This window comes from Halictus rubicundus, chromosome 4 (genome assembly GCF_050948215.1).
Source record: "Halictus rubicundus isolate RS-2024b chromosome 4, iyHalRubi1_principal, whole genome shotgun sequence".
Lineage (NCBI taxonomy): Eukaryota > Metazoa > Arthropoda > Insecta > Hymenoptera > Halictidae > Halictus > Halictus rubicundus.
In genome coordinates this window covers 16,117,224-16,135,335 of record NC_135152.1, presented here as the reverse complement: position 1 = coordinate 16,135,335, position 18,112 = coordinate 16,117,224, and the positions used below count along the sequence as shown (strand labels likewise).

The following is an 18,112-nucleotide window of genomic DNA, read 5'->3' as shown; positions in this document are numbered from 1 at the left end:
TGAATAAGAATATCCCCCTTTGAATAACATACTAAAAAATTCTTTACTAGCTCAGACACCTTTGATAAGGTATACTGAAAATAGTGTACGAGATACGATCATGAACATACTCATTTCGAATATATAAGTTTTAACTGATAAGTCAAAATGATGAGCAGCAGCAGACAATCATACGCGATATAAAAAAGCATTTACTAGTGGCCGGAATTAATATTGGGACACTCTTTACAATGAAGTAACTTTTTAAGAAACGAACCAAACGGTTCAAGTTCCTTTAAGGATTTTGGAAGATTTGTTTACTAGACGATGCGTATAAGAAATTTCGTGAAAGAAATAGTAATAGTAGCTTTTTACTAGTTACAGCTAACAGTTTGATTGGTTAATCATTTGTTTGGACCTCGCATTATGTGAATAAACATTTGATATGCGAGAAAATCTTTTCTGTTAATTGAACAAATTTTGATAGCTCGTGTACGCTCAATTATTAGAGTAACCGTAACACCCCGAGCTTCGGGTGTGAGAAAGTAGTAAAACAGATTTCTTCTTTCGTTGCACAAAAGAAGAACGCATCGACGCATTTTCGGTCCCATTTCGGGCAACGAGCTAGGTCATACTGTACCTAGAATTTCACCTGTGATAATCTTCTAAGAACCAATATATGCATAATTCCAATCTCGCACGTAAGAATATTGCGCAAGCGCTTCAAAGGTGAGCTGGTCGAAACCGTCGTACGTGTTCGAAGGACACTCGCATAATGTCAAGGTGACAGGGAACGTTTCGCCTCGTAAAGGCGCGCGGGTCAAGAGACCCGCTGGAAATTTCGGGTAGAATGATCATAGTCGCCATAGTTGGTGTCCCGGTGGCAAACGAGCCTGCGCCGCGGTGCTAGGACGTCCTCGCGATCCTCGCGGCAGTCGATAGACGACCTCGTTCGGGTTTCGGTCAGCTCGAATCCGACTGTTCTCTGCGATCCGGACCGGGTTCACCTTGTCTCTGTTCCCGAGGGTGCTCGATGTTCCGGTAAAACGAGGCTTTATAGATGCCGGTCACGCCCTGGAAAACTCGTTACACCCTGGAGTCTGGCTAGCTGGCATTGATGTCCTGATCAAGGGCAAAGTATCCTCGAAGATCCGTTCGGGTAGGGCTCTGCATTAACATTAGAGAATGTAGATGGTGTTGTTGTTTGTTCACCGTCCACTGGATACGCGAGTCATGCGGACGATGTCGAACAGAGTTTCTCCTGGAATCGCCAGGTTTAGTCGAGAGGTTTTTTCTTCCCCCCTTTCGTATCGATCTTCGCCGGGATGTTGTTCCGTTCCGATGGGAGTATATGGGACAACCGGGTTTCGTTTCGCGACGTTCACACGCGACTCCGGGAGCACGGATGATGACCTAGAATGATGTCGGAAGTAGGCGGTACGCGGACTTCCTGACCGATAGACAGGTACGATCGCCATTTCTATTTACCGGAGGTTTTGCCCGGCTAGCTTGACCATCCGTGATCAGAACTGTTACTCCGACCTGGTGTCCCCGATTCCACAGTTTCCGACGTTTATGCGAAATCGCAGCAATAGTTCGTCGGAACGATCGAACGCGCCAGGTCTCCCAGCCGCTCCGCCGTGTTCCCGTTCGATTAGACGCCTTTTTTTTTTTTTTTTTTTTGGACCGGGAACGATTGAATGGACCTCGTTGCAACTGTTGCACTCGATTCGGTTACGGAAAGAGTGGGGTCCAGTCCGGTACGGCAGCGTTACGCGTTCTGGATCTGGCGTTATATTTTTCGAATTAATTAACATGGTCAGCGCGATCGTTTGATGTTTGCTTACTGGACGATTTAATGTATTCGGCTGAAACGAGAAACGGTTTTGTTCAATGTACCGGACTTTCTTGTAGGGAAAAATGAAGTCGGCTTCGATGAACAAATAAAAAAGAAAAAAACGGGAAAGATTATTATGTACATTTCACACATCGAAGTTGTTGGGTTTTTGCCTGTCGTAATCGTTTCTCGGGTTTTGAGACTCTTCGGTACGTACATCTAATTGCCGATAAACGTTGAATAATTGGGGTCGCGCGGGATCAAGTGTTTACTATCGCGCTGTAATTTATTCGCGGTCGAAATTCCCGTTCGAATCAGAAATCGTGGTCGTGACGGAAATTTTTGGCAGCCAGAACGTCTGCGATAACGTAACCGTGGAAGTAGATTATCCAGGATCATCATGCTCGAAATATTGACTTCCTCGTGCGTTTCTAACGCGGAGTCGAACGATAAGATAGCGAAATCAATGAAAATGCGATACAATTGTGTACGACGTTCGTGCGATCGTAAGAAAATTGTATCGACGTTCATACGAGGCTTGCAAAATGAAATCAGAGATAAGTGTCATTTCCTAGGATAGTAAACGATCCTTCTTTATTACCGTTCGTGACGCTGTAAGAGTTGTCTAAAACTGTTTCTACGGTCTATTCTAGTAAACAATCGAAAGGCTTTAACACGTTCGCGGACGCAAATGCTGTAGCATTCATTTTCATAGTGATGCAAAATGACGTGAATCCTATAGCATTCAAATTTTGAAGCCAATTTTTATTCATTTAATTTTACACAACCTTAAGTGTTTGTAATTAATATACATTTCAAATTGAAATTTGTTTTTGCAATTAATATACATTTTATTTGTCATTACTAATGACAGTTAACTTATTGTTATTGTTTATTTCTAATCAGATTTCGGATAGTGCAACTAGTTTCAAGAAAAATTGCTTGTCTATTTTTGCAGCTCACTGAAATTTTTACTGTCCGTGAACGTGCTAACACTGGATTTACGGAGAACTGAACGTGACCACTTCATAGTAGTTTATAAACAATAACAAGAACACGTCTGTCCAAATGTTTAGCCATTTTCAATATTTCTGTCGAATGTTTAACCAATCTCAACAATGGTAAATAAAAAATATTAGGTCACGTCATTTTGACGGGTCCCGTAAACCAAGGGTTTCCAAAATTTTACCTAGGCGGGCCAAATTGTAAATTCCAAAATATTTGGCGAGCCAAACAACAAAACCCTGCCGTAAACCCAGTGATAATTCAAACCGAGCTCTCTCTCTCTCTCTCTCTCTCTCTCTCTCTCTCTCTCTGCTTTTATCGGAATTGTACTGACCTTTTACTGCCGATTTACATATTGCGTGTGGAAAGAGGTGGCAAAAAACAAGGTGCGTGTTGATGCACATAGGTGGCAAAAATTAATCTATTAAGCATTAGGATGTGACATGTTTGCGTCAGAAATTATTTCCGCGACAATGATGGTAATTTATTAGAATGATTTATATCCATTTCTCGTGTTCGCAAGAAAAAAGGAAACGATCGTTGCGATTCCATACGATCGTTAAAGCCGCACGATGATGACGTGCTGAAAGAAAATTCTAATTAATAACGATGAATTACTGAAGAGTGCTAAATAGACGAAGATCTAGTCTTGTCGTCCGATTAATAGAATAACGAGAGCTCTTTTTACAGACTTCTGCGAAGTGAAGCGGAAGTTAAGAAAATGAAAATGATTGAAAATGATTTCCGGCGCTTGTGCACGAGCGTGTTCGCGTTCACCAAGGATACCTGCGAGCTTTTGCACGGCAGCAGAGTTCAGTCGTTACGAGTCGAATAATCGGGGCAATGATTATCGATCGTCCTTACGGCGGAACAGCGTTCCTCGAAATGTAGTTTCATTTTCTCGGACGTGCATAAATGCTTTCGACGCGACTAGTTTCCGCTGGAAAATCCACTTCCACTCCTTCGGTAAATGGGAATTGATGTAAATTCCTGTGGAACATGTGAAAAGCTCAAAAATCGATTTTATAAAACTATATAGAGAAAGAAAGTTTACAGAATAATTAACTCGTAAGACTTTCAAAGCGGACCTGAACAATTCAATAACTGAATTGATTTATCTAATATTTATTTCGACCGAATTTGTAAATAAAAGTTAATTGTACCTCGTAATACTTACAGAGACATAACAAAAAAAAAAGAAACAAGTATAATTAAGATATATTTAAGAATTACTCATCGAATTAAGAAAATAATTAAAATCGTCTATCGTTAACTCGTCATCCCCTGTTGGAAGGTTAATATTTTTCGATTTAACGGTACAGCGTTCCAGGTTAGCGAACAAATTATTACGATGCGCGTTCGTTAATTAACAATAGCAATCGTTTTTTTGCAGAAGTGGAAAAAGAATGGCGCCAAACATCACCAGTACTCCGACAGGAGTGTTGTATGAAGATGAAAAGTGCGAGGACGCCGTGATCGAGCAACAAAAAACGAAGTATGTGAGACGCATCGTCTGGAGGAATGTAATCATTTTCGCATACCTTCATCTGGCGGCAATTTACGGCGTGTACCTTGCCTTCACCTCCGCCAAATGGCCGACACTACTTTTCGGTAAGTGAAATGAATCTTTCAAATCTTAGGCTTTGCCGATTTATGGCGGACGAACAAGCTTGCGAGACACAATGATCGTAGATTGGGAATTATGTGTTCACACGGCCCGCTCCTCTACGTTGCAAGCACTAAACTCGCTGTTCATGCAGTCACTGTAATTTTCAGCCTTACATTCGAATTTTATTAAACTCCGTGCTTGCGTGACCGTTTCTGTCAGTTCGAGTTACAAAAGAAGCTTTAATTGGATCAAAAATTCAGCAAAGTCTACTGAGTTTGGCGAAACGAGCCGCTGATAGCGTGGTGTGACAGGTCGAGTTAGATACTTGGAAAATTTAAATATTGCCGTACCTGGCTGTTATTTTTTCTCACTTATATGCTATATCGACGTAATTGTTTATAAGTTTTTTTTATACGTGAAAATTATTTTCTCTAGATTGTATTCCATTAACTTGGTTATCAGTAGATATCGATTAATAATTGTGCGGAATCGGAATATTGTAGAATAATACCAATCATATTGAATGCAACAAGATTCTGATTTCATTCGCATCGGTTCGATTCGAAGGTTTATTCGCGCCAGTTTTATTCGGAAATTCAGCAAATAATGAATGAAAATTCAGATACATTAATCATATATTGCTTACGTTAAATGTTAATAATATATGTAATACGCTTTAGCATATGCGTTGGAAAAAGTTGGAGAAAGGAGAAATATACGAAAATGTGCAAAATAAGAACATTTTATTTGGAATTATGTTTTCATTTATCTGCATCTAGTCACGAATTGCTTCGGGGAATGCTTGTAAGTTTTGTTCAACTGGAAGTGACAACTTTCAGAATTTCTTACTTGAATTTCAAGTAATCGTTTCTTGAGAATCGATTATGATGACGCGTGTAAATATGATCAACTGTTTTATGTTAATTGTTCTTTCGCTCTTTTTCTGTTCATAGCCTTTGGTCTGTATGTATTGTCTGGCTTGGGAATCACCGCCGGCGCTCACAGATTATGGGCACACAGAGCATACAAGGCAAAATGGCCGTTGGAATTTTGTCTGATGATTATGAACACGCTGGCGTTCCAGGTAACTAGATTTCGGCTGTTGAACCCTTCGTAGCTGTTAGTTAGGTCCCTATTTCACGTGTATGTAGATGCACGTGTACCCGTGTAGTTTACTTTCATGACTATAATACACATGTATTGTAATACAAAGTGATATAATGTTGAACTGTTAAGTTTATTCCGATCTCCGCTTCTAACACCAACACCTATTAGCCTTTTTTCATCTTATATGACGTTTAGGTTTCAGGTCTCAAGTTTTTTATCTTCGGTTTATGCAACAAACGAGTGAAACAAGTTTTTTTTTAAAGAAAAAGTTCGAGCTCTTGTTTCATATTCATTAATCATTAAACAAATATCATTACTCCTCAGTATACTTATAAGTGACTTATATGTTAAGTACAAAGATATAATAATGTAACATTATGATATAATATCTGTGGTCGCTAATGACCTAGTTGTTGATGCGACCTGTATAAATAAATAAATTAAAAAAAAAACCTATGACTGATTTTGAGTTGCAAATTTGAAGTGTTAGAATTTGACGGAAACTCAACTTTATCGATTGAAGCAATAAGCAGTGAGATTGATTAAAGAAATTATTTGTGAAACACAAAGCTAAAGAATGCAGCCTTTGTTTTTGCCCCAACCTAATGTTCATCATTCGTATACATTCAAGACTATCATATCACGGCTGAGAACTGGCACGGGAAAGAGTAATGGATCAATATCAAATTTAAAGTTTAGTCTGAAAGCAAGATGGTAGTTAGCATTTATAGTCGAAAGATAAATGTAATGAGATAACATCGCGAATTTTATTATCCTGGGGTTTCGCATGTTCTCTTACAGGAACTGTGTCATGAGCAAACACTAAATATTTTCCTCAATTTTTTATTTCACAGGACGCGGCGATCGACTGGGCCAGGGATCACAGACTTCACCATAAATACAGCGAAACAAACGCCGACCCCCATAACGCGACAAGAGGCTTCTTCTTCGCGCACGTTGGTTGGCTATTGTGCAGAAAACACCCGGACATCTCTGTAAAGGGAAAGGGAATCGACCTGAGTGATCTAAAAAATAACCCCATCCTTGCTTTCCAAAAGAAGTAAGTCCTGCTCGATCACTCTGATATCTAGAAATGAATTCAATTGAAATCGTAAATAGAATTGTTCAAAGAACTATTCAGGCGTTTCGAAAAATTCTAGTGCGTGTGTGTCGAAGGTAACAAGAGCCTTAATAAGAGCCACTCATTTGTAAAGGAACGTTAATCTCGATTATGAAGTCTAGTAGAGAGTACAGTAAAAGAGGAATCATACCTTCATAACAAAATGGAAACGAAAATCATGCAAGTGTACAGATGAAAAAACATGGATGGGACACGGCTTGTTTGTTTGTGTATGCAAATGATTCTGCACGCACAAATAAATCACGGATCCGAGTACCTAATTTATCAATTACATATCGCAGTAACATGAACTGACTTTTGGTTCACCATTAAAACACGAGTGCGATGTACTATTTCTACAAGACTGTCTTTCATCGCGTTAAGTTGTTGGAGCTTTTTTGCTAGGCACATTCATCACAATGTTAACTGCCTCATGAATTTTAACGTCTATGACGTTGATGCTGTCGTAAACTACAACGTTTTTTTTTATCTGTGAACTATGCACGTAACGTGTTTCGAAATCGTAGAGATAGTACGATTAACCGCGTCGAGTTTGTTCCTTTTTGTTGCCCTTGAATTTAATTGGCCCTTGGAAGTTACTGTTCTCCGGAATAACTTTCGGAGAATTACCATCTCATATGATATGCTCACTAAATAATTTTTTCGTTTTGAGGAGATTGGCACTTTTAGGACCTGGAAGTTGTGATTTTTTACGAAACACCTCTCGTAATGTGTTCGCAGGTACTACAAATTCCTTATGCCATTGACGTGCTTCGCATTGCCCACTGTCCTTCCGGTTTACCTGTGGGGTGAAACGTGGTCGAACGCTTATTTCATACCGACGATCCTGCGATATGTTTTCACACTGAACGCCACGTGGCTGGTCAACTCCGCTGCTCATTTGTTCGGCAACAAACCGTACGACAGGTTGGTAGAATCATCCATTAACAGTTGAACTATTAACACGTTTACTGCCGAGCATAGTTTGCTGGTTTGCCTCCATCGCCGGAGCGAATTTGTCCATATCACAATCACGTCATATAAATGTATGTATATTCGAGTTATTGAAATATTGACCTGTTTGCACGTACACTAATCACCTTAAATTCTAGTATTAATTGCAGTTACAAAATTGTAAACGTTATTGTTTTCGAGATTTACGCATTTTTCTCGTGTTCGATAATGCGCCGGTCAGCTATGACCATCACGGCAGTCAACGTGTTAATGGTATTTTCGATGAATGCACTATATGAAAAAGCAGCGTAACTTCAGTGCAATAATTGAGTAATAGCTTTGCACTCGAAGCTATTTTAACTCGAGAACCCAGATCCAACCCCTCCTATAACAAACATTAATTCGTGTTGTATTGAATTAGTGGTTGTATTGAAACCGCCAAGCGAAATTTAGGAGCAATACAAATCAGGGGAATGCGGACGATGCCCAACAGTCTATTAAGTCAAGCTATATGGAAATCTAGTTGCAAGCATATCGTTTTATAGAAGGATTGCCATAATGTTTTCACAGTACTATACGAAAATCGTGTTATAGAGGATCATTGACTGTAATAGAATCCAGGAACTTCTACCGAAATGTAAAATACCGGTACGGTGTCATACACGTTGCGGCTGAATAACATGCGCGAACGGGCACGAGGTGGTTCCTTATGACAAAATAAGAAAAAACATAGAGAATACAATTTTTTCATCCGAAGCTTCGTTTTCGAGAAAATTCAGTTTGAAAATGTAGCGAATAGATCGTGACCATTCAATTCTACTTCCTGCATATGTATAGTGTACTAAAAAGCACGCGAACGCGAGGAATCTTCAAATTCTGTTCTCGAAAACGAGACTTCAAAAATAAAAAATGTTATTCCTGTTTTTTTTCCATTTGGTTTACAAAATTTAGTTAGCAAAGGTTTCCCAAACGCGGTGCCCGAATTCGAGGCGAAGCAAACTGTTCTGTCGATTGACATTAAACAGGGTCCTTTAATTGACTCTAGGTTTATCAACCCCTCCGAGAACAAGGCGGTAGCTATAACAGCGTTCGGTGAGGGCTGGCACAACTACCACCACGTGTTCCCGTGGGACTACAAGACCGCCGAGTTGGGCAACTACAGATTCAACCTGACGACAGCTTTCATCGACTTCAACGCGAAGATTGGTTTAGCGTACGATCTGAAGCTGGTTCCCAAGGACATGGTGCAGAAACGAGTGGCACGAACAGGGGATGGTAGCCACGAACTCTGGGGCTGGGGCGACAAGGATCAGACGCAAGAGGACAGGGACCAGACGATAGTGACGCATACTATAAAGAATGGTCACTAGAGGCGATCCGCGAAATGGCCGATCGTTGTCGCGTTAAATGAACGGCGGCTAGTTCTTTGTACAGTTATTAGGACGGGACCTGGTTGAGCTATCCAAGAAACTAATCGGAACATTTTGGGGCATCAATTAGTATTTTTAGTTACGCGGTTGCGGGGACGCCAGCTACGTTTGATAATCTGTGAAGCCGATCGAACGCCGTCTTTTGGATAAATGCACATAACTTGAATAGGACTACGATATGAACTTGATAGAAATTATTACGGAATTACCAAAAATGAGAAAAAGAAGAATAGAACAAACAATCGTCGTTTTTACCGAATCACACGTATATCACGCTATCATAGTACAGTGTGCTGTTGTCCATTGCGTGAACATTGATTTCCGCCGGGATAAGCAGCGAGAGCTGCTCTGACGCGTTGAATACAGCTGGCCTTTACGATTACGCGACCGATTTGATGGATCATTTGGCAGGTTCTGAATGTCCTCTCGGCGATTTCCAAAACAAGCCGCTCGCTCCAATCGGCTTGTTTAACCGTATCTTGTTTCTGCGATTGCGTTCTAGACTCTAACGATATAAGCTCGCGTTTGACGATCGTTCTCGATTGATTCAGATCCCCCAGAAGCGTCGATTGTTTGATACATAGTTCAATAGTTCGTCTCCGCGGGTGGTGAGATTAAGTTGAATAAACGTTACCAAAGACCCTTGGTCGTAATGTGATCATCCTGCCCACATTGTTTTTTCTTATTTTTCTTCGGTTTTATCGATCGGCGTCTAAGCGCGGTTAGTAAATAGACTTTATTTAATGTTGTCCCGTCGTTTGTTGATCAACGGTTTGGGCCGACGGGGCACGGAGCGGCAGTTACCGTCGGGTAACTGACCTCCGTCGGGATTATTTATTTCGAAGAGAGCACATTGTCGAAACATGACGGACGCCCAGTTGTTTGATTTTGTTTCACTGATCAGCCGCCGGGCTCGGTTTTCTACTCGATCAGGCAAGCAAGAATGCGCGCGGAATGCGTCTGTAACTTGTTATACGTAGCTGTGGAATTGCCCATTGAATTCCAATTCTAGTATATCGGAAGGATCAATGATTTTATCATCGAACGAGACCCGCTGTAATTATTATACGATTCTAGTTCGATGGTGAATCATTGGTGGATGCAACCAAGAACAGCGGGATGCTTCACATTCACCGATTGACGGTTTCATTAATTATCTCTTGTTTCTTACTCTGTTTTGTCACTTTCAATCTTTCACTGTTCAGAACATTACCGGATTTTCCCTGAAGTCAAGGAACCTTCAAACGTATACGCGAACTACCTCTGGTACAAGCTTTTTTGGTCGGTAGCATTACGTTGGGTATATCTGATTCATAGAACCGTTTCTTCGGATTTCTCTCACTAAATTCGATCGCGATAAATGTGTACTAAAATGAAAGGGTACTCACCATACGATATAGCAGAATTACTAGATGCGTTGCATCAAATTGCAACCGTAACGAGCTTATGAGAAGCTTATCAGGTACCTGAACGCAAAAAAACAAGGTGATAATTCACGCTTTCTAGGATTAAAGGCGACCATTACGCATCCTCAACTAATTCTAGCGGTCTGTGGGACAAGCGCGTGACTAACAGAAGGTGATAGCACTCGATGATAATCTGAACGAAACGAAATTCAGTAACCGGGTATCTTGATGTTGACGCGACGAACATTTTGGTTACTTTAAGGGTATAGTACCATGTGCGTGATAGCGATTTACAACACATGTAATTTGTATGATTCTTTGCAAGATACTATATTGCAATATTATAAACTAAGAGAAAGAAATGCGATTATTACGAAAAGAAAAAATATGTTGTATACCTTCCTGCAAAATCAATTGAAAAGCACTTCAATCGTCGCAACGTCCTAATCGGATCTACCTATAGAGAGTGGAATGTTTTTGAAAGAATACTCGAATGGAACGAAAGTATGTAACGTCAAAGTATATTTTTAGCGGACACTTTTGAGCAGTCCCTAACTTATCCTTAAAAATAACAGTTTTAAGAAGACAAAAACTAGAACAATCATCAGATTGAACATTTTTGTTGAAGGAATCGAATGCTTAGATGTTCCGTAATAAAGAACACTTTATTTTATCGATGAAGAGAGTGCTCAGAAGTTTTCTAACGAATGTCTACAACTTACCGGATCCCCGTCCTAACTTCTACGATGTAAGGATAGTCGAAGTCGTATTTTAAAATATTTTGGTAACAGACTTTCTAGGTACCTCCGTCCTATCTCAAAATCAAGAATAAAAATGTTTCGTTCGAGTAAAGTTGTAATCGAATGAGTTGATTTTATTTCGAAAAGACATCTGAAATTGATTTAAGCTTTTCGTGTGCGTGTTCCTGTGTTCTCAACCCTACCATGACAATAGATTCTTTTTCCACCCTCTGTTCCTTGGTGTCTCTCGAGTTGTGCGAGCGCAGAGTACATCGAACATGTGATTCCTGTATTATAGTTTGGAAGGATGATCGACAAGCCGGGAATGCGGGGCATTTTCGGACTTTTCACGACAGTTCAGAGCGCACAATGGCGACACGACGACGTTGAGAAATGTAATTTTCCGTAACAATGCCAGTCTTAATGTCGGCGTTACGGTAATCACATTGTACGTCATATTTTTAAACCTCGTCTCAAGCGTCCGTGGAGTTTCTCGATTAGTGATACACATACATAAAAATCGCGCACAGACGCGTATCAATTTTTTCTAAGAAAAATTCTATATGTCTGTTCGCAGTGTAAAACAGTACGGATTTCAAGAAAACTTTCGTGGTTAGATCTAAAGATTAATCTTATACCTTAAAGGAAGGAGTGCGCTGTTACCAGGATAAAGAAACAAATGTATTCGGTTTTGTTTAGAGACCGAACTTGCGATAGTTCGGTTTTCTTCCTGTTGCGACAGAATTTTGAATTGATTTTAATTAATGCGAAGGCAACAATTTTTTTTTTCTTATTAATTTTGCTCTTTAATTTGAACACAATTGTAATCTAGATGCGTGCATGTATATACACGCGTTTCGTCGTTTTGGTTTCAATAAAGGCATGCATGGTATGAAATAAACAGTTTACTCGTTCTTCCGTTAACCTCTTTTATTCCGCTAAACAGCAATGTTGCAGAATGCAATATCTACATTGAAATTTTATGAAGTCTTCTAAAGAATACAAAAATATGCTCTTCATTCTATAACACCCTTTAGGTACCTCGTCTGTACTATTAAGGGTAGGAAAAGCATTGGGACGGACAAAAGAAATTAAAGTTTCAACATTTTTTCGGAGATAATTAGAAAAACTTCATTTTTTTTAGGAATAAAATTGAAATTTGCAGTTTTATTTTTCAAATATTTAAATCAAATCTTACAAAATGGTGGAGGTACTTGCAGTTTCATGTTTCACATTTTACCTACTCACGACGCTTATTTGAAATTGGCGGCAATTGAATGATCAATTAATTATATAATAGCCTAAAATTGCAAATTCTCATTCAATGATCTACCAATTTGTATATTTTGTACCTTCCTCGAATTTTTTAAGTACATCAAAAATATAAGGATATAAAAATTAAGAATATCAATTTTTTCTTTTGTGGCATGATTTAAATGTTATAAAATGTCCACCAGTTTGCATCTACGCTAACGAAGCCCTGTAGAAGTGTTTACTACATATAATTTTGAACAAGAAAATCAGTACATATTTTTTTAATAAGAGATAAATTATTCCAAAAGTTTTAAAAAGTACCACTACATAGTTGTTTCAATAAAAATCGGAAAAGTTACCTTTGTTTTTAGCGTTCTAAACCGAACAGTTATTATAGTTCGACTTGTAGGTGGGATAAAGTTTAAGGTGTGGTTCTCCATGACAATAGAAGACGAAAATGAAGAATAAAAATATTGAGATTCGGCTTCATTTTTTAGTTGTTAACAATTAAAAATCCGCCTAAAATGCGGCAACCCGACCAACAGAGGTGTACGTAGCTTACGTCACAGAGGCGCGCGATATTCATATGTATATCAAGTAACAGATACAACCTTATCATAGAAGCACCAAGCAACCAACATGCAAGCGGATTTTTAATTGTTAATAACTAAACAATAAAGCCGATATCGCAATTTTTTTATTCTTCGTTTTCGTCTTGTATTGTCATGGACTCTTTAAATTTTCTCCCACCTGTAATCGTACATCCGTATATGTACTTACATCAAAGGAAATGCATACGGATATCAAACGTTTAAATGATCTCACTAGTGCACGCTTGCATTATTGTCGAGACGCTATTAAACGGCGCACTTAATAATTATGGTACATTAAGCATAACACAAAGACAATTTAATTGAATCCTCTCGAATGACTCGACGCTTAAAGTCTGTTTTTAGGTGGATGAATTTGAAGACCTCGGATATTCTTTGAGCGCTAATCCAACGTTGAGGATATTGTACACAATGTAGATGTAACTGGTAAATGAAGCTTACAATTTTAAACGTATAAACGACTCCACGAATCTGTTCAATGTTATTTTCACTAGCGAAACTGGAGTTGTGACTTCGACGCGTTGTACTCGGCGATATCTTTGAGTTTGTCAAATCCCTTTTCCACGGTAGTCTTTTGCGCTGCAACCTCATGGAGAAGATCTCTGACATCCTCGGAGACGACTGTTTGCATGCGGTTTATGAACCCGAGCTCGTACCACATTTTTATGAAAAACGTGCTACAGCCCGCGTCGTATGTGCCAAATTCGCCGCTCTTCCAGTCCCATGGAAGTTTGTAATGGTAGGCTGGCCAGTTGGTCCTCCGGATGAAGAAGATGCTCCAGTTCGGAGATGATCTGAATCTAAAATAAGTCGATTAATACGTTATCCTGATCAGTGACTCACTCAATCAATCACTTTGAACAATGCGTGGAATACACAGCTCCTTAGTCAGTTGTTATTATGGAATATTATTTACAATTTCTTAATAAACTGCAGATGTCACGCACTCGACTAAAATCAATAGCTGAAATACACAACTGTAAAGACATTGGAAGAATTTCAAAATATTGTAGTATTATTTTCGATCTATTAAGATTGTTAAAAGAAGATCTTCTTCTAGATGTTCGACTTGGTACATTTTTTTTTTTTTCGCCTAATGATCAGCAGTCTATTAATTTAACACTAAACCTACGAAACACAAAACATATAAAAGTGAAACATCTTATAGAAGGGAGAAAAGTGAATTGAACTTTGTACGATTTTCATTATAATACGTGCTTAAATGAAGAAATCAATTAAGTAATTTTCAATGAAAACGTTTTTCTAATTTCAATAATTTTGAAATAGAAATCCGGTCATTTTGACCGTGGTAGGTTTAGTGTTAATTTCTTCGTATTGTGAAGTGACCATCGGCCAGTCCACAGTCGACAATTGTTGTCATATGCATTTGATAAAAATCATCAACTGCTGTCCTCTGTCGGATCACGATGGGAATAGTTCCAAGTATTATGTTACCGTCGCGAATTCATCCACTGAACTGGAGACTATTCGGAAAATTGTTATCGGACGCCTACAGTCAAATTAGATACTACTGTAGTCAAAGAATAGAATAATTATGATTTAAAAATGTTTATTAAAGGATGTGTGATCATGAGGAAAACCAAAATAATCGGAGTTTGTTGGAATTGTAAAATGTACCACTCTATCTAGAATATTACTATAGTTTATATGTTTAATTGCTCTTACGAAATCAGATTCAACACTACGTACAAAAGTTGAAACGTTTGTCTTCGTGATTTTATAATAGCGACTCTGATTTACTTTATTTCGTGTATATGCCGTCTGTAGCAATAACGACGGTGCCGTGACTCTTCGGCATTTTAATGAAAAGTTTGTACAGTAAAGAAAAGGTATCAAAAATGGACATTAACTCGTTCTGTTCGACGTTCCAGACGATAAGAGCACTGTTCACCAGCCAAGACACGTTCACTGTTATGGCAAACCGCAAAATTCCTGTAAGCATCACAGTAAGTCCCATCGACTCGTCCCAGTACTCCAATGGTGCATTCAATGGCAGCAGTAATCCGAATATGCCAAAGATTAGCCAGTAGAAACTAGAAAAATGAAACCAAACTCGTTAAGAATTTCCCGAAATTGACGGAGCAAGGGCAAGGACGCCCACCGATGTCCGCGAGAAATGATGACGTCAGCGAGAAAAATATTGTCATAGGCTGAACCATCGTCCCAAGTCGCTTATGCCCGAAAAATCAAATTTTCTACCCGCACGGGCTATAGCTGAATGGGACTGAAATGGATGTTGCTGTTACATAAAGTTTCGTTAGTCAAATGTTGGCTCTAAAATTACCGAAGTAGTTATCATGTAAATGAAAGGAACCTATGACTTTAATCACACAAACACGACGATTGATTGCAATTAGACTGGAGAGTATTAACCCTTAGCACTCGAATGGCGACTGTAAGGCGCCACTAAAAATTGCTGTATCGTTATTCGAAATATATTTTACATTATTAAATTTGTTTGTATGTAATAAATTACTAAATACTTCAGTATTGTACGAGTAAATTGCACCATTTTCATATGTATAACATAAAAATATATATATACGAGGGAAATATTCTAGGTCATAAGAAATGTTTCGTTTTGGAGTTAAAGTACCTTCGAGTGCAAAGGGTTAAGACTCTAATTAACCCTGCTGGGTTCTTCGGTCTAAGGGGTAGACGCGCGTTTTCGGTTTGGAGTTAATTTCAAGAAGATGGTAGAAACCAGTAAGCTGAAACTTTGCATATGTGTTCATACATGTTCGAAGTAGTAGCACAAATTTTTACAAGACGTTCTATTACAAATTTTAGGACGTGTTCATAAGTAACGTCGCGAGAAAGCCGTCCTATCGGTCATTAATTTTGACTGTTCTAGCCGTCTGAAAGAAACAAATGGCGCCTTTTTTTCTTCATCTCAAATGTACCAAAATTTAAAAATCCCGCTTCTACATTATCTAGTAAACTAATTATTCTAACTTCTCCAAAAAAAAAAAAAAAAATCCAAGTCGTTTGGCTCACTTTTGAAAAAGTGACTTCGTTCCAAAGAGCGTACTTCAGTGACTCGCTGAAGATTACACCAATGAGCTGTATCCATTCACACGCAATGGCGGAATCAAGATTACATGATCGAAGCAAATCGAAGCATTTCGAATAAAATTAATGACGCATTAGCTCCAAGCCACCTGCGTTATAAGTAGATCTTACTGCTTCTGTGCCCAAACGTATATATCGTTATCCAGATCGCTCATGTCCACTTCGGCTTTCGCCTGTTCGTAATCGACTTTCGGGGATTGGAAGTTTCCCATGTAGTGGCTGTATATGAATCCTTTTTTGTGGTTATACGGATCCTTGTCGGTCCCGTAAAACTTGTGATGGATCCTGTGGTAGAGCACCCAGTCGTAGATTGGCCCCTGCAAATGTAGAATTCTTTCAGATAAATATTTGCTAATTATAGATCTCTCTGCGATGTGGGCGATCATCCAAGCATTCGATTGACATAACATCCTTGAGATACTTACCACGCCAGCGAGGGTGTGAGCCAACATGAGGAAGAGTCTGAGCGACCCCGATGCCCCGAAACTTCTGTGAGCCCACAATCTGTGGGCGCCCACGGTCACGCCAAGACAGCCGGTCATTGTTATAAAAAGCGCTGCAGTTTAAAGCAAACATTATTATTCCCACAATCATATTTCATTGAATTAAAGATTTTTCTTCGGTTTCTTGTACCAATTATAGAATTTATGTTGGTTACGAATACGCAAACCGTTTCTCTCCATCACTCGACATTTTTGAGAAATTTAATTTTGAGAATAATTCTTACCTACAATGACTCTGTAAACTTTTCTAAATACAACGTTTTTACTTTTCTTGGCGGGTTTCAAAACGAGAAGGTCCGTTGCTAAGTTTTTAACAACGAATTACACATTTCATTGCATAGATACGATAACTATGAGGGATAAAATGTGAACATTTCTACGCATTTAACTTGATTTGTATTATTAGCTAAGTTACTTTCTCCCTTGTACATGCGAATTACAGTAATTTCTACAGATCAAGAAAATGCAAACTATTGAGAAGCTATCCATATGCAACGCTATTTATTGTATTGATTCATAAAAATTGAATCTAGCACTCTAATCCAGTAACTGTTCTAATATGCGAACAATTGTGTTTCCCCGTTCAATTTGGATAATTGAGGTTCAACTGTATCCATTAAGGAAACCAAATTTTATTAGGATTTGAGAAGCGCAACAAGTTATTTTTGTACTCTAATTGTGAACGAGTGGTTCCGATCGTTTATGACTTTTAATAACATTGAAACATGACTGTTAACAAACATGAAATGTCTTACTAAAGAACACGGTCATCCATTTGGCGGAAGTGATCATCAGCCAGAGGGCATAAACACCAAGAACGTGCAGGTGTATGTACCACAGCACGGCCCCCCATTTGATTTCCTGCTTCTTCACGGGCTCCTTGTTGTTCGACATCCTGGTACCACAAGAAAACAAAAATACACACATCAAAACCGGAGAGGGTCGACGGGAAGGAAAAACTTGTACAGTCGTCGGATCTTTCACTTGTTCGAACGCGTGTGTCTGTCGCGTGAAATTCGGAAAAAAGGTCCTATGGTCTCGAAAAGAATTCTCGCGACCGAACAAAATGCCACTGAAATCTCGGAACTATTTTCCATTGAAGGAGTGTTACGATGAATCGGATTAGAGAGAAAAGATACCCTGGTATGTATTTTGGACAACGTGGCCACGGCGATGAACTTTACCTTGATTTTTGTAGCACGAAACGAGCTACTGCAGGACCCGAGACGAACTACGACGACTAATGCCGGTTTTGAGTCTCGTCGATTGACCTCGAGGTCTTCGTTCGAATTTCATTAATGTTCTTTTTACACCGTCATTTCCTTTGTTTTTGTCCTTGTTGAAGCGGCTACGCATAGGCTGCCGACGCCAATCGAGATTTTGCTAGATCGTAGTGCTTCCACATTTCGTACACTTCACACTGCACCCACACCTTCCCCCTTCTCTCCACACGAAACACATATC

General features: G+C 39.1%; 2 protein-coding genes across 2 annotated transcripts in view; one reads left to right on the top strand and one right to left on the bottom strand.

The window, feature by feature from the left end:
* LOC143353641 (acyl-CoA Delta-9 desaturase) overlaps positions 1-11,128 on the top strand; it is a 36,631-nt gene extending 25,503 nt beyond the window's left edge. Inside the window, exons 2-6 of the mRNA XM_076787117.1 lie at positions 4,215-4,432; positions 5,384-5,514; positions 6,392-6,597; positions 7,399-7,584; positions 8,657-11,128. Coding sequence (XP_076643232.1) covers positions 4,228-4,432; positions 5,384-5,514; positions 6,392-6,597; positions 7,399-7,584; positions 8,657-8,981 — 1,053 coding nt within the window. The 5' untranslated portion in view covers positions 4,215-4,227 and the 3' untranslated portion in view covers positions 8,982-11,128. The remainder of the gene's footprint in view (positions 1-4,214; positions 4,433-5,383; positions 5,515-6,391; positions 6,598-7,398; positions 7,585-8,656) is intronic.
* LOC143353642 (acyl-CoA Delta-9 desaturase) lies at positions 9,714-18,068 on the bottom strand. The gene is made up of 6 exons (XM_076787118.1): positions 17,833-18,068; positions 17,404-17,543; positions 16,571-16,701; positions 16,257-16,462; positions 14,924-15,106; positions 9,714-13,852 (listed from the first exon to the last, which is right to left on the bottom strand). The coding sequence occupies exons 2-6, from the start codon at positions 17,540-17,542 to the stop codon at positions 13,543-13,545; spliced, it is 969 nt and encodes a 322-aa protein (XP_076643233.1). The 5' UTR covers position 17,543; positions 17,833-18,068; the 3' UTR covers positions 9,714-13,542.
* Between the last annotated feature and the right edge of the window lie 44 nt (positions 18,069-18,112).